This window comes from Ovis aries, chromosome X, assembly GCF_016772045.2.
Source record: "Ovis aries strain OAR_USU_Benz2616 breed Rambouillet chromosome X, ARS-UI_Ramb_v3.0, whole genome shotgun sequence".
Classification (NCBI taxonomy): domain Eukaryota; kingdom Metazoa; phylum Chordata; class Mammalia; order Artiodactyla; family Bovidae; genus Ovis; species Ovis aries.
In genome coordinates this window covers 3,799,172-3,815,910 of record NC_056080.1, presented here as the reverse complement: position 1 = coordinate 3,815,910, position 16,739 = coordinate 3,799,172, and the positions used below count along the sequence as shown (strand labels likewise).

At 46.0% G+C, this 16,739-nt stretch overlaps 1 protein-coding gene across 3 annotated transcripts in view; it reads right to left on the bottom strand.

The window, feature by feature from the left end:
• LOC101117049 (neuroligin 4 X-linked) overlaps positions 1–16,739 on the bottom strand; it is a 400,179-nt gene that overhangs the window by 13,926 nt on the left and 369,514 nt on the right. For all 3 annotated transcript variants that reach the window (XM_060407561.1, XM_060407560.1, XM_060407562.1), the window contains exons 6-7: positions 10,273–10,458; positions 2,050–2,839 (exon numbers count right to left, since the gene is read on the bottom strand). In XM_060407561.1, coding sequence (XP_060263544.1) covers positions 2,050–2,839; positions 10,273–10,458 — 976 coding nt within the window. The remainder of the gene's footprint in view (positions 1–2,049; positions 2,840–10,272; positions 10,459–16,739) is intronic.

Sequence of the window (16,739 nt, the reverse complement as noted above, 5' to 3'; positions counted from 1 at the left end):
TATTAATGAAATTAAAGTGTATGTACTCTGCTGTGCTAAGTCACTTCAGTTGTGTCTGACTCGTTGTGACCTCCATGGACCGAAGCCCACCAGACCTCTCTGTCGTGGGGTTTTCCAGGCAAGAATACTGGAGGGGGTTGCCACTTCCTCCTCCAGGGTAACCACCTCAGTTCAGTCCAGTCGCTCAGTCGTGTCCGACTCTTTGTGACCCCATCAATTGCACTGCACCAGGCCTCCCTGTCCATCACCAACTCCCAGAGTTCACTCAAGACTCACGTCCATCGAGTCAGTCATGCCATCCAGCCGTCTCACTCTCTGTCGTCCCCTTCTCCTCCTGCCCCCAATCCCTCCGAGCATCAGAGTCTTTTCCAATGAGTCAACTCTTTGCATGAGGTGGCCAAAGTACTGGAGTTTCAGCTTCAGCATCATTCCTTCCAAAGAACACCCAGGGCTCATCTCCTTTAGAATGGACTGGTTGGATCTCCTTGCTGTCCAAGGGACTCTCAAGAGTCTTCTCCAACACCACAGTTCAAAAGCATCAATTCTTCGGCGCTCAGCTTTCTTCACAGTCCAACTCTAATATCCATACATGACCATATCCTTGACTAGACGGCCCTTTGTTGGCAAAGTAATGTCTCTGCTTTTCAATATGCTATCTAGGTTGGTCATAACTTTCCTTCCAAGGAGTAACCACATAGGGATAGTTAAAAAACATTTCAAGTATCTAACCTGGGGATGGTTAGTTAGCCTTTGAAAAACTGGTCAGTCCACAAATCCAGAAATGGCTACCAAAAGCCTTTCAAATTATCAGCTCTCCCAGCAGACCATTAGCACTAACGAGTTTGGAAACCAACAGAAAGGAGTATTAAAGTGTATACTTATATATAAATGAAATAAATATATTTGCAAATATATGTGTATATCTATATGAAATACAGGTATAAATATTTATATATAAATACAATATATTTGTAAACATGTATAAATAAATCCCATAACTCATATGGAGAATGTTATGTGAGTACCCATAACGTATATGGGTGTGTATATATATATATATATATATCTTATATATACACAAACAGGATTTCTCTACACTTATGAGATGAGTGTGGCTCAGACGGTAAAGAATCCACCTGCAATGCGGGAGGCCTGGGTTCAATCCATGGGCTGCAAAGATCTGCAAGAGAAGGGAACGGCTACCCACTCCAGTATTCTGGCCTGGAGAATCCCACAGAGACGGGAGCCTGGCGGGTTACAGTCCATGGGGTCGCAAAGAGTAGGACACGGCTGAGTGACTTTCACTATAGGCACCATTATATGTGCTAACACATATGTAGTATATTTCTATACGATATACACTAACAGCATTTCTATATATTCATTATCAGATTTATTTCACTCCTTGGCTATGCAGTAAAGACAATTTCCCTGGGGTACATATATTTTGATAACCCTATTATTGACCAGACACCTCAAGATCCTGTGTAGATTGGAAACTCCAGGTTAACGTTCGATAAAATAGCCAAGTATGTCCAAATCTCCGATAAGACAAGGCCTTAACTGGATTTAAAACTCCAACTCAACTTTGGATGGAGCAACCAAGTACGTCTGAATCCCGAACAAGACAGAGTCGTACCTACCTTTGAAACTCCAACTAAACTCTGAGCGGAATAGGCAAGTGTATCTAAAGCCCCCACCGGACAAGGTCCAAACTGAGATTTGAACCTCCAGGCTGATATTCCACAGAATAGCCCCAGAATGTTTAGCTCCTACCCCAGCATGGACCAAATGGAGAATTTTCAACACAGCAGGAAGAACCACAATTAAAAAAAAAAAAAAAGGCCTCACAGAGAAGGACTCAGGGGTAAAGAAGAACTGAGGTCTCCCTCTCTGTTGGAGGCAGGGTGGTGGAAATGGCTATTCTCATTACCGGGTGGGCAGGTGCGGGCGTGCCTGTGGACCGTGGTGAAGCTGGGTGGAGAAAACGCACGCACAAGGAGGAACCAGACAGGCAATAGCGTGATGGCGGGGAGGAGAAGAACGTACCCGGTCTTGGCAAAGTTGGTCCAGTATGTCATGACTACCGCGCTCAGCATCACATCGTTCTTGGAGAAGTTGCAGCTGAAGAGCTCAGTGGGACCGATCATGGGGATGCCGAAGACGTAGGGGACCTCATCGCCGTGGGCCGAGTCCGCCCAGCTGGGCTTCATCTCGCTTTGGCAGTGGTGGTAGAAGGCGTAGAAGTAGGTGGGCGAGCCGTACTGGGCGTGCAGGTCCGCGGTGGCCACTGCTGGGGCGACCCACTGGTGGTCCGTGAACAGGGCCACCAGCGTCTTGCGGCGTGTCTCGGGGTTCTCCTTGTCCGCCCAGTCCGTGTACATGAACTTGATGGTCTCCCGCAGGGTGTCTTTGCCCTCCGGGTACCCGTACAAGTTGTCCACAAAGTTGGACACGGAGAAGTCGAAGTCATTGGGCGTCACGCCGTCTTCGTGGTCCACGATGCCGTCGACGAACTTCAGCCCCTCGCCCTGGTTGACGCCCAGCATGATGTCATAGTTAAGGAACTCGCCCTGCTCCATGAGGATCTGGGGGTCGTCGGGGATGACGTCCCCATCGATGACGGGCCCAAAGGAGATGTGGTACGTGGCCGGGGTGATGGTCTGCTGGATGAGCTCCCGGTAGTTCTTGTTCCGCAGGCACTCCACCATGTCCGTGGTGTCCAGCATGTTGCAGCCCACTTTGTCTGCCAGGATCCGCGTGTACTTGGCGGGCTGGTAGTTGACGGCCCAGCTGGACAAGGCGGTCCCGCTCTGGATGATGGCCTTCTGGAAGAGACCTGCAGGGGCGAAACGGCGGACATGCAGATTAAAACCCAAGACACAGAAGGGCAGCCTTCCACCTGGCAAAGAAGGCTCTGACTGTCCCTCGCGGGCATGTGAGTTTCTGGATTCAGGAGCATTGCAGCCCTTTCAGCATCTCTCTCTCCTATCTCTCTGGTTCTTGGGCCTTCCCCTCCCCCTCTCGCTGGACTTGAAGGATGCTCCCTCGCACACACACCACAGTTTAGGAAAATGAAACTGCCTTTACACTCTGGCAGCAGTGGTCATAAAAGATACAATCCCTCTCCTCTTCCCTGACTGTGTGCAATACGGCTCCATCCTTAGATGTTATAAACAAAGCTTCTCAGAGTAGTCACACCCCCGCCATCCCCTAAAACGTGCTTTGTGGTCATGAGAGGTCAAAGGCCGTTTTGCCTTCCTGGCAAAACCAAGTACCACTTTATTGGGCGGAGGGGATGGGGGGGATTCCATCCATATCAGGTTCAGAGCATAACATTCTGGAATGCATTTTAATTCCCATGCTCCATACACTGAAGGTGCTAAAAAACTGCAATGAAAATAAATCCATTACATTAGCTATTCCTAAAGAAACCTTCACTCGAATGCCCCCACTAAAACATACTTTCTTTTCAAAAAAAAAAAAAAAAGTCATTAATCTCAAAATGGCATCCATTCAAAACCCAGACTTTGGTACAACTTATCCTGCTATGTTTCAAACATGTCATTTGGTGAGAAATGGTTTTAAAACTTTTAGGCTGTTTCACAGGTAAAATGCTGTGTAGCTTAAAATTTAAGATCCGATCAGTCTAGTACGTGAATGTCTAGAGATAAAAGTATTTAAAAAAAAATTTTTTTTTTTTTTGGTGTGGACCACTTTTAAGTGAAAGTGTTAGTCACTCAGTCATGTTCAACTCTCTGTGACCCCATGGACTGTAGCCCGCCAGGCTCCTCTGTCCATGGGCTTCTCCAGGCAAGAATCCTGGAATGGGTTGCCATTCCCTTCTCCAGGGGATCTTCCCAAGCCAGAGATCAAACCTGGGTCTCCTACATTGCAGGAAGATTCTTTACTGTCTGAGTCCCTGGGGAAAGTCTTGGTTGAATTTGCTACAGTGTTGCTTCTGTTTTCCTTCTTGCTGAGAGACATGTGGGATCTTAGTTCCCTGATCAGATATAAAACTCACACCCCCTGCATTGCAAGGAGAAGTCTTAATGAGTAGACCACCAGGGAAGTCTCCGGTAAAGTGAACTTTTGACTACTCCAGTACAAGAGATGAAGGGCTGTAAGATCACAGTATTCTAGTCCTTATCGCTTCCTGCCTTTGCCCTGAACCCCCGCAGGATGTAGTCACAGTATCTCATGACCTGCTGGGAGAAAAAGGCATTCACCTGAGAGTCCACCAGCTCAAGTCTTGTCCTTGCTGAAGGTCCTACGTGCAAGCAAAGATGAAGGAAATATCACTGCCATGGGAAAAATGCGATTCTAAAGGTTGGCGGGCTGCCCACACAAGACTGAAATGTGAAACAAATCTGGCTTTGCCCAACACACCATCAAGCTCATTTGATGGCCAATTTCCCAGCGTTTATCATTCCACTGGAAATGGGCAGCTACTGACTTGTGCGTTTGCTTCTCGAGATAAATGTCCTAAAGCAGGGGTCCTCGACCTCTGGGATCTAATGCCTGATGATCTGAGGTGGATCTGATGCAGTAAAAATAGGAATAAAATACACCGTAAATGTAATGAATGCTCTTGATTTATTCCACAACCATCCCCCAGCCTCTGGTCCTTGGAAAGACTGTCTTCCACAAAACTGGTCCTTGGTGCCAAGAAAGGCTGGGGGACCAAGGCCTTAAAGGACCTCAGGGAAACAAGGTCCATATTTGACCTAATAAAGACAGTCATAAATCAAAACAACCAGAATTAGGAAAAATGCTGCTGCTGCTGCTGCTGCTGCTAAGTCGCTTCAGTCGTGTCCGACCCTGTGCGACCCCATAGACAGCAGCCCACCAGGCTCCCCCGTCCCTGGGATTCTCCAGGCAAGAACACTGGAGTGGGTTTCCATTTCCTTCTCCAATGCATGAAAGTGAAAAGTGAAAGTGAAGTCGCTCAGTCGTGTCTGACTCTTCTCGACCCCATGGACTGCAGCCCACCAGGCTCCTCTGTCCGGGATTTTCCAGGCAAGCGTAGTGGAGTAGGGTCCCATCGCCTTGTCCAAAAATGCTGCTAGAAGGAATTTTTTTTTTTTTCCTCTCTCTCTCTCTCTCTCTCTCTCTCTCTCACAACTGTTGGCCGTGACTGAGATAGCGGTGTTCGTATAGACATTGGTTTGTCAAGAAAGCGATATTAATATAACCTGTAATAAAACTCAAAAAAACCTGAAGAAAATGTCACCTATAACTCATACTATAAAATGGGAGTTACTTTAATATTTTCAGTATCATTCCTTCTTGGTGTTCTTTACCCCACTGGTCTAAACATGGTTAGTTTTTATTGTTGTTCAGTTGCTAAGTCAGGTCCAACTCTTTGCCACCCCATGGACTGCAGCACGCCAGGCTTCCCTGTCCTTCAGAGTCTCCCACAGTTTGCTCAAATTCACGTTCATTGAGTCGGTGATGCCATCCAACCATCTGACTCTCTGCCACCCGCTTCACCTTTTGCCTTCAGTCTTTCCCCAGCAAACAGTCTTATCCGATTGTGCCTGATACCTGGATAGTATACTGGACGTCATCATTAAGAAACTCTCCCTGCTCCATCAGGGTCTGAGAAGTGCCTGGAATGGCATCCTTGTCCACAACAGGGTCAAGTGGTACCCGGTCAAGGTGATGGTTTGCTGAGTGACCCCTTCACACTGGGTCTAATGCATATTTTAAGCACAAGTGTTGAAGCAAATTGTCATTCCTTGGAGTAAATGTACATGTTTCTTATAACATTCTGATCTTTTCAGTCTTGTAGCTTTTTGCTTCATTCTTTGCCATGAGACTGCTGTGGTGGACGTTTGCAGGAGAACACCCTTTTCCCTTCTGCACCTTGATTCTATTAACCGCTGCCACTAGAAGCGGAATGCCAAGGTCAGCAGTCTGGCTGTATTTTGACTGGTAAGTCCTGATTCTGTACTGCTGGACTCTAACTGGAGAGCTGCTTTGTAGAAATGACCCATGCAAGGCACTCCCATAATCACTTCTGATCTATTGATTTAAGGAATTAACACTCTCCCTCCATTCGTCTGGGCTGACAGCTGTTTGATTACTCCTGAAGTTGGACCTGACTATTTTGTAAATCGAGAACTGTAAAATGACAGCCACTGACAAGTGGGAAAGTATAATTATCTTCTGAAACGGTATAGGAATTGTTATCACCAAGGATCTAAAGTACTCATTTTTTTAATCTTTTTGAATAAAAGGTTAATATAAAATGTAAGCCTTTCATTCAACTCCTCCACAGTCATTTTTTTAAATAAAGAATCAAGACATTCAGATTTCATTTGTTTGACTTAGTATGGATAGAATGCTAGATTTCTAAGTAGAAAAAAAAAAAACAGATAAACAACAAGTCACCAAGGTTTACGGAACTGTAGTCAATATGCCGTGATAACGTATAATGGAAAATGATAAACACAGACACACGTGTGTATGTATAGTTGAATCACCTTGCTGTACACCTGTACATTGTACGTCAACTATACTTCAATAAAATATATATATATAGGAAGAAAACAAGAAATTCAGACTTCAGAAGGCTTAAAAATCATCACCAATCACACATTTCTGATGAAGTCATCAATGCAGAAAATTGTCCACAGCAGTGCAGGTAGCGGAAAAAAAAAATGCTTGTTGTCACACAGCACAATGATACTTCACCCTCTCTTTTTTTTAGCACGTTTATATGGTACTTTTTTTTTCATTAAAGAAATTTTATTGGAGTATGCTTGATGTCCAATGTTGCGTCAGTTTCAAGACGCCAGCAAAGCGAATCAGCTATGCATATACATACGTCCACTCTTTTTAAGACTTCTCCCATGTAGGTCGCTACAGAGTCTTAGGTAGGATTCCCCATGCTGTACACTAGGTTGCTAATTAGTTACCCATTTTATTTAGAGTAGTGTGTATGTCAACTCCAGTCTCCGAATTTATTTCTCCCGCTATATCTTCAAAAAAATGTCTTTATAAACAAAGACACGTATTTGTAAAAGAAACCTAGTAGTCAGCGCAGGAGCTATAAGAGAGTCAGGTTTTACCCCTGGGTCACAAAGATTCCCAGGCAAGAACGGCAACCCACTCCAGTACTCTTGCCTGGGAAATCCCATGGACAGAGGAGCCCAGGGGGCTACAGTCGATGGGGTCGCCAAAGAATCAGACATGACCTAGCAAGTAAACAGCACATATTAATAAAGAAAGATACATATTTTTAAAGAGAACTACATGTTTTTAAAGAAAGACAGTGCTAGACTCTTTAAAAAATAATAATTCCTTTAAAGTTCAGGTGGTTTTGATATACATAGTTCACATAGATATGGTGAAATTCTTAAACCAACAAGTGGACACCGGAGGAAATATAACAAGACCTTGAAGATTCAGATTACGATTGCCAACGTCCATCTGAACTTGCAAAAGTTATCCCAGGGATGCACCTTTTTATATTGCTGTTCTCTATGTTTCGTTTTTGAAGGAAGTGTCCCGAAGTTATTACACCACTTCCAGATCTCCTGCATCCAACCCCTGTTCATTTCTATTTCAAGACTCTCTTATCTGTCCAGCAACAAAGGACCAGAGGGAATCACCTTGAGTTAAGTTTGCAACAAAGACTTAAGTCTATAAGCATATGGCTGCAAACTGTGTTTATGATGAAACCTGCTGCTGCTGTTGCTGCTGAGTCGCTTCAGTCGTGTCCGACTCTGTGCGACCCCATGGACGGCAGCCCACCAGGCTCCCCCGTCCCTGGGATTCTCCAGGAAAGAATACTGGAGTGGGCTGCCATTTCCTTCTCCAATGCATGAAAATGAAAAGTGAAAGGGAAGTCGCTCAAGTCGTGCCCGACTCTTCGCGACCCCATGGTCTGCAGCCCACCAGGCTCCTCCATCCATGGGGTTTTCCAGGCAAGAGTACTGGAGTGGGGTGCCACTCTGCAACCATGATCCACATACTAATTCCCTCTCACACTTCTTCTTCCAAGTTGAAAACTGAAGTTAATAACATTTAAAGTCGACCAAATAAACTCAGATAGGCAAACCCAGGGTGCAAGCATTTCTATAGAAGTTATTTTCCTCCAGTGATGAGAAGCAACGGCTATCGGTCACAAGTCTTAAGTGAAAAAAAAAAAAAAAAACCTTGTTAACATTGCTAATAATACTAGTTGTTGTTTTTTGGTCTCTAAGCTGTGTCCGACTCTTTGTGACCCCCTGGGCTGTAACACACCACGCTCCTCTGTCCATGGGATTCTCCAGGCAAGAATACTGGAGTGGGTATTCTTATGCCCTCCTCCAGGGGATCTTCCCGACCCAAAGCTGGGTTCCTGGTCTGGCAGGCAGATTCGTTACCACTGAGCCACCAGGGAAGCCTGTACTGCATGTTTAAAAGTTGCCAAGAGAGCAGATCTTAAAATTCTGATGAGAAGGAAAAATGGTTTTTAACTCAACGGTGATGAACGTTAATTGGACTTACGGTGGTGGTTGCTTTGCACTACATACGAAAGGTTGAATTCTTACCTTGTACAGTTGAAAGTGATCATTATTTTAAATGCATATTATTAAATATATAAATTGCAAGTGCAACTGTTAGTCACTGAGTCATTTCCAATTCTTTGCGAGCCCATGGAAGCCAGGCTCCTCTGTCCATGGGACTTCTCAGGAAAGAATACTGAAGTGGGTTGCCTTTTCCTTCTCCAGGAAATACATATAATGGTGTATGTCAAATTATACCTCAAGGAGAAAAATCGGAAAGCAAGCCAGGTTAGAAGAGGATGCAGATACACATCATTTGGGTCATTTTCTCCTTTTTAAAAAATTAATTAATTTATGTGGCCGTGTGGTCTTCTCTGGAGACTCTGTTGGTATAGAGTCTGCCTGCAACGCAAGGGACCTGGGTTCAATCCCTGGGTGGGGAAGATCCCCTGGAGAAGGGAATGACAACCCACTCCAGTATCCTTGCCTGGAGAATCCCAGGGATGGAGAAGCCTGGCAGGCTACAGTCCATGGGGTGGCAAAGAGTCGGACATGACTGAGTGACTAACACGTTTTCACTTCACTGGGTCTTAGTTACGGCATGCCGGATCTAGATCTGAAATCCCGGGCTTCCTGCACTGGTTGTGTGCCGCCTTAACCACTGCACCACCAGGGAAGTCCTTTGGGGCATTTTCTGTGGAGGTTTCAAGAGGCACCACGGTTCCGTCTGCATGTGTCTTGAATAAGAACTCCAAAGGTATATATACATGTCCCCACACACGACTTCCCTGGTGGCTCAGATGGCAAAGCATGTGCCTACAGTGTGGGAGACCCGAGTTCAACCCCTGGGTCGGGAAGATCCCTTGGAAGAGGAAATGGCCGCCCACTGCAGTATTCTTGCCTGGAGAATCCCATGGATGGAAGAGCCTGGTAAGGCAGTCCACGGGGTCCCCAAAGAGTTGGACACGACTGAGAGACTTCACTTTCACCCACCTGAAGCCCCCTGTAATCTCCTACCCCACCCCATCCCTCTAGATTAATCACAGAATACGGTGCTGTGAGTTCCCTGTGTCAGTTGGCAAATTCCTCCCTGCTGTCTATTTGACATGTGGTCAAGTCTACGCCACAGAGGATGAGACGGCTGGGTGGCTTCCCGACTCAATGGACATGAGTCTGAGCAAACTCTGGGAGTTGGTGATGGACAGGGAAGCCTGGTGTGCAGCGGTCCATAGGCTCGATAAGAGTCGGACACGACTTGCTGATGGAACAGCAATAGCAGCAACAAAGCTGTAGGATCCCATGCTTCCAGGCTATCCCACAGAGTGTACCTGGGGCTGACTCACGCTGATGTATGGCAGGGGCCAACACAACGCTGTAAAGCAATTTAAAAATTAAAAAGTGCAAAGAAACCCCCACCAAAATAGGTGTGACAGATTGGCATCAAAGGGTAGGACCGAAGGCCAACTGGAGAATTTCTTTGGAAAAATCACTGCTTTCCATTATTTTGATTGTATATTATATATATAAATAATTGGAGAGAGAAATGGCAACCCACTCCAGTATTCTTGCCTAGAGAATCCCATGGACAGAGGAGCCTGGTGGGCTGCAGTCCATAGGGCCGCACAGAGTCGGACACCACTGAACTGGGTTAGCAGCATGTATATAATAAAATGAAATTATATCAATATAAAAAAAGAACTCTATGGAGTTCACAGAGAGGTTCAGCTCTTGGTCCCAGGGGTCCCCTGGCCAGCGTGGGGGAAGCTCTTCTTACCTTCTGAATAGTGAGACAAGGTCAAGAGGCTGACGCAGGAGGCGCCCGCACCCGAGCCGAAGATGGTGACTCTCTTGGGATCCCCACCGAAGGCCCCGACGTTCTCCTCGATCCAGCGCAAGGCTTGGATCTGATCCAGGAGCCCGTAGTTGCCTTTGGCCGCCTGATCGCCGGTGCTCAGAAAGCCTGCAGAGGAAGACAGGAGATTTGGGGGTCGTCACGTACAGAGTACACAGCCGCGGTGTCGCTGCTACTTGGAAAGGTATTTCATGGGGCACCTTGTTCCTTGTCTGCTTCTGCTCCCTGGACACAGAAGCAATAGAATAGCACCTTTTCATGGCAGAAAGGGTTATATGATATAAACGATAGTTACAATGGTTCTTTCTTTTGAAAAGAAAGCGAAAGTCGCTCAGTCGTGTCCGACTCTTTGCAACCCCTTGGACTACACAGTCCGTGGAATTCTCCAGGCCGGAATACTTGAGTGGGTAGCCTATCCCTTCCCCAGCAGATCTTCTCGACCCAGGGATCGAACCCAGGTCTCCTGCATTGCAGGTGGATTCTTTACCAGCTGAGCCACCAGGGAAGCCCGAGAGTACTGGAGTGGGTAGCCATTCCCTTCTTCTCCGGGGGATCGTCCCAACTCAGGGATTGAACCCAGGTCTCCCACATTGCAGGCGGATTCTTTACCAGCTGAGCCATAAGGAAAACCCAAGAGTGGGTAGCCTATCCCTTCTCCAGCGGATCTTCCCGACCCAGGAATCGAACCGGAGTCTCTAGCATTGCAGGCGGATTCTTTACCAACTGAGCTATCAGGGAAGCCCTGTTTCTTTTGACAGTATAAGGAAATGTCTCACTGGGGCTTTGTATGAGGCACAGCGAATCTGAAATATTCACAATACACGACAGTATCAGAATCCTATACATTTTATAGGCTAGCGGTAAAGAGTCCACCAGCAATGCAAGAGATGCTGATACAATCCCTAGGTTACGAAGACTTCCTGGAAAAGGAAATAGTAACCCATGCCAGTATTCTTGCCGGGGAAATCCCAAGGACAGAGGAGCCTGGAGGGCTACAGTCCCTGAAGTTACAAAGATTCAGACACGACTTAGCGATTAAACATTCATTTTACTAGATCCAAGTCATTACTCCTGTGTGTATCTAGGTTTTCCTTGGAAACAGACAAACAAACAAACAAAAAACAACAACAACAAAAACTTCAGGAAAAAGAAAAACAAACTAATTTTTCAGGGCGAAAATTCTGTGTGTCATCAGTGTATGAGATTGTGTGCACTGTTATAACAAGAGTATAGGCTACCTTTCGCCCACTGACTTCCTCATTAACATTTTATTTAACTCCATTCAACTCACAAATTTCAAAGGAAATTAGAACCATCAGGACATGCCACTTTTAAATAGTTTGGAATGCATCTATCTCTCTTTTTCTATATTAAAAAAGATATTACAGTTACATGCAGAAACTTAACAATTTTTTAATCTCGGCCAAAAGGAAATGCATATTCAAATCTCCCCAACTGTCCCCCCAAAATAGCACGGACTGTGATACTTTCTTTTAAAAACTGGGAGGATTTTAGTTTTTAGTTTTAATTTTAAAAAGTGTAAGCTAAGGAATCAAACCCTAAATGCCACCTTAAAAGCTGCAAAGAAGACCATCTGGGCATTCATTGTGGCAAAGTGATTTTTTTTTGATTTTTGAGATCACATGCCCTTTCAGGTTCACACTGCAGAAATATCTTGACCTGGAGCCTCTGCTTTCCTCTGATGCTTGAAGTCTTCCTGTGGGACAGACAGATGCTCTCTCGCTCAGATTTAAAACTATGAATATTTTATGAAGCGTCCGCCGAGCTTAAATACTAGCACAAACTTTAATCCAACTTTACATGCAAATCTGTCTTGAGTAAGCCTTCTGGGGGGAAGAAAAGAGTCATAAAAAGTTTTTCTCCACCCTACTTCCCACCCTTACATGACCCTACACGAAATACCAATACATCTCCTCTGTGTGGTTGCTGTTCATTTACTAAATTGTGTCCGACTCTTTGCGACCCCATGGACTGTAGCACCCCAGGCTTCCCTGTCCTTCACTATCTTCCAGAGTTTGTCCAAGTTCATGTCCATCGAGTTGGTGATGCCATCCAACCATCTCACCCTCTGTCACCCCCTTCTCCTCCTGTCCTCAATCTTTCCCACCATCAGGGTCTTTTCCAATGAGTTAGTGCTTCCCATCAGGTGGCCAAAGTATTGGAGCTTCAGCTTCAGCATCAGTCCTTCCAATGAATATTCAGGGTTGCTTTCCTTTAGGGACTGACTGGTTTGATCTCCTTGCTAACCAAGGACTCTTAAGGGTCTTTTCCCACTCTGCAGTTTCAAAAGCATCAATTCTTTGGCGCTCAGCCTTCTTTATGGTCCAACTCTTCACGTCTGTACATGGCTACTGGAAAAAAACATAGCTTTGACTACATGGACCTTTGTTGGCAAAGTGATATCTCTGCTTTTTAATACACTGGTGAAGTTTGTCATAGCTTTCCTTCTTAGCAAGCATCTTCTAAAGCCATGGCTGCAGTCACTATCCCCAGTGATTTTAGACCCAAGAAGAGCAAGTCAGCCACTGTTTCCGCTTTTTCCCCTCTATTTTCCTCTTAATTGCAAGGGTTATGACAGTCACATATTTCAGGGACTGCTTATTAAATAAGCATGGCCAGCAAGCACAGTGTTTACATGAAGACAAGCTATTTGGGATTGAAAATAACAGAAATGAGAACCAACGCCTTCAAAGACATCCTTAAGAAAACCTGGAGGGCTTCCCAGGTGGTTCAGTGGTTAAGAGTTCACCTGACAAGCGGGAGACATGGGTTTGATCCCTGGGTCTGAAGATCCCATGGAGAAGGGAATGGCAACCCAACCCACTCCAGGGAAATTCTTATCAGGGAAATCCCCTGGACAGAGGAGCCTGGTGCAGTACCATCTATGGGGTCCCAAAGAGTCAGACATGACTGATCAACTGAGCACAGAAGCAAAGCTGGCAGAAACCCAAGAAACCCTCAGAGTATGTTGGAGAAGACTCTTGAGAGTCCCTTGGACTGCAAGGAGGTCCAACCAGTCCATTCTGAAGGAGATCAGCCCTGGGTGTTCTTTGGAAGGAATGATGCTAAAGCTGAAGCTCCAGTACTTTGGCCACCTCATGCAAAGAGTTGACTCAGTGGAAAAGACTCTGATGCTGGGAGGGATTGGGGTCAGGAGGAGAAGGGGACGACAGAGGATGAGATGGCTGGATGGCATCACTGACTCGATGGCCGTGAATTTGAGTTAACTCTGGGAGTTGGTGATGGACAGGGAGGCCTGGCGTGCTGCGATTCATGGAGTCACAAAGAGTTGGACACGATTGAACGACTGAACTGAAACTGAACCAGCTTCTCAAAACCTAAAACAAAACCGTGAAGGATGAGATCTTTCACTAACTGAGAAATGAGGTTACCTTTCCATAGTTTCAGTTCCATAGTCTGCCTGAGTACTTATGAGCCATGGGGTGTGTGAACCAGGAGGGGATTGGGAATGAATGGTCTGGCTCAAATAAAAGCCGCAAGAATGTGTTCTTTTTTTTTTTTTTTTTTTTGGCCATTGTTGCTCTGAAATTGCAATCATCTGGACTCCCAACCTCCTTGCCTGAGTACATACAAGGATGCCAACTGCCAGGATGCACATTTAGGGAACGTCACACAAATCCACTCCCCTCGAGAGTTCATGGGGGTGGCTTTGAGTTGAGTGAGAGGATGGGAGTGTTCAGACATTACCAGGCGCTCCCGTATGTAATTGGCAATTACTAATTAGTCTTTCCTGCCTGAGAATGTCCTGGAATACCCTCTCCCTACACAGGGCATTTCACATGCCTTCTCATAAAATGAGTCCCACTTTGCTCAGGTGGGTGCGGGGGAAGCCTCTTTCAGCCGGCTTTATGGATGAAACCGGTTGATAATGATGGTTTGGGTACCTGATAATAACCATAAAGAGAAAGCCTCTCTCCCTCCATTCAGCTAAGAGGTGATTCCTTCCTAAAGGCCCCAGGAATTTTCTGGCAGAACTGTCCTGGTTTTAACCCATCCTTCCTCCATCCACCTCTCTCCTACGCTTTGCTCTCAGGGAAGGACCTCCTCAGTTATTTTCTGGCTATAAGCCTGACAATCTGCAATGGATGGGAAACCACGAGTCATTAGGAAATCAGAGACCCTCGGTTCACAGTGAAACATGACCGTTTCTCCTGCAGAACGTGGCTGTCCAATAACCTCTGCGATAGGAGGGACCATTAACATTTCGCACCCTGGCAAATCCTACTTCTAAAAGCATCCCATGGAAAGGTTTGATGCTGGCAATTCTAACCTCCTTCCAAAAGGTCTGCAGGAAGCAGCTTTCCATGTGTCTCTGAACCCCAGCAAAGGTTCGCAGGAGTGTTTTGAAGCTGGTGTTTCCATAGTGTCTGACATGGAATTTTCATTTACTGCTACAACCAGGGATGGCTTTTTTCACTCTTTATTCACCTTTTATTTTGTGCTGGAGTATAACCAATTAAAAGCGTTATGACAGTTTCAGGTGCACAGCAAAGGGATTCAGCCATACATATAGATGTATCCGTTCTGCCCCAAACTCCCCTCCCATCCAGGCTGCCACATGACACTGAGCAGAGTTCCCTGTGCTGCACAGCAGGTCCTTGCTGGTTCTCCATGTTAAATGCAGCAGTGTGTCCATGTCCATCCCAGACTCCCTAACTATCCCTTCCCCCATCCTTCCCCCTGGGAACCATAAGGTTATTACAGAGTACTGAGCAGAGTTCCCTGTGCTGTCCAGCAGGTCCTTGCTGGTTCTCCACATTAAATTCAGCAGTGTGTCCATGTTCATCCCAGACTCCCTGGCTATCCCTTCCCCCATTTTGTTCTTTTTAGTGCTTCTGAGTTCCCATGGCAGGACCAGAATTAACGCAAGTGATTTTGTATTCCCTGTGAAAGCATACTGCTTTCCTCGTCTAAGCGTCAAAATACAGTGTTTGATGGATTCTCCTGGTGGTCCAGTTGCTACAACTTTGGCTTCCCTGGTGGCTCAGACGGTAAAGCGTCCGTCTGCAATGCGGGAGACCCGGGTTCTATCCCTGGGTCGAGAAGATCCCCTGGAGGAGGAAATGTCAATCCACTCCAGCACTCTTGACTGGAAAATCCCATGGACGGAGAAGCCTGGTGGGCTACAGTCCATGGGGTCGCAAAGAGTCGGACACGACTGAGCGACTTCACTTTCACTTTCACCTTTCAAAGCAGGGGGTGGGGAGTGCAGGTTCCATCCCTGGACAGGGAGGTAAGATCCCACCAGTCTTGTGGCCAAGAAACCAAAACATAAAGCAGAGGCAACAATGTTTCACAAATCAAAGACAGACTTTAGAAATGTTTCACATCAAAAATTCTAGAAACAGAGCAAAACAAATTGCAGTGCTTGATATAATCCAGACAGAGCATGGGCGGCGGTTTCCTGGCGTGCAATTGTCTGAGCAACAGGACAGCAGCTTGTCAACCGGGGAACAATCACACACTTTACCAAAGATCGGAGGGTCCGAAGGGGTCAGGTTCCCAGATAAGCTTGCAACTTCCCTAACGTGCTAGAGATGAATTCACAGAAGCCAGTCCCTCAACTGGCCAAACCCGGTGATTTTAAACAAATAGCTCCTTTTCACGGACACACACTCCTGGCTCCAAATCCTCCAAGCATCTCAGCTGATGAAACGTTGGTTTTTGAGATTTACTGTCTCTGAAGTGAAGCTTGTAAGTCAGTAAGCCGCCCCCCTCCCACCACCACCAACGTCAAGTGAACAAGGAGAGAGACGCATAAAAGAAGTCACTTGAATTTGGACAGATTAGGGACTAGATTCAGAGAAGGCAATGGCACCCCACTCCAGTACTCGTGCCTGGAAAATCCCATGGATGGAGGAGCCTGGTAAGCTGCAGTCCCTGGGGTCACAAAGAATGGGACATGACTGAAGCGACTTAGCAGCAGCAGCAGCAGCAGCAGCAGCAGGGACTAGACTGATACTGAGTTTCATTCAAAGCTGAAAGGAATAACACACACACACACACACAAACACGAGATGTGCTAAGTAGCTGGGTGCTTATTTTAAAATGTGATTCATGGAAAAGATGCTTAGAAAACCTAGATCCCATCTCTCATTGCACGGTGAATGAAATGAGTATTGTGTGCACTGTATTTGGTCTAAATATTGCTCTGGAACAGAAAGTTGAGGGTTTCAGGATGGCTAACCAGGATCTAAAATGTTCCTCATTCAACTGAACTGCAAGAGCTTAAAACATTGGTTCCAGAACACACAGCTTTCTGTCTACTTTCAGTTGGCCGTAAGAAGCCCAGTGGGGTCAGATGTATTAATAACTACACTTCAGTTGTTTGCAACATGACTTTACTG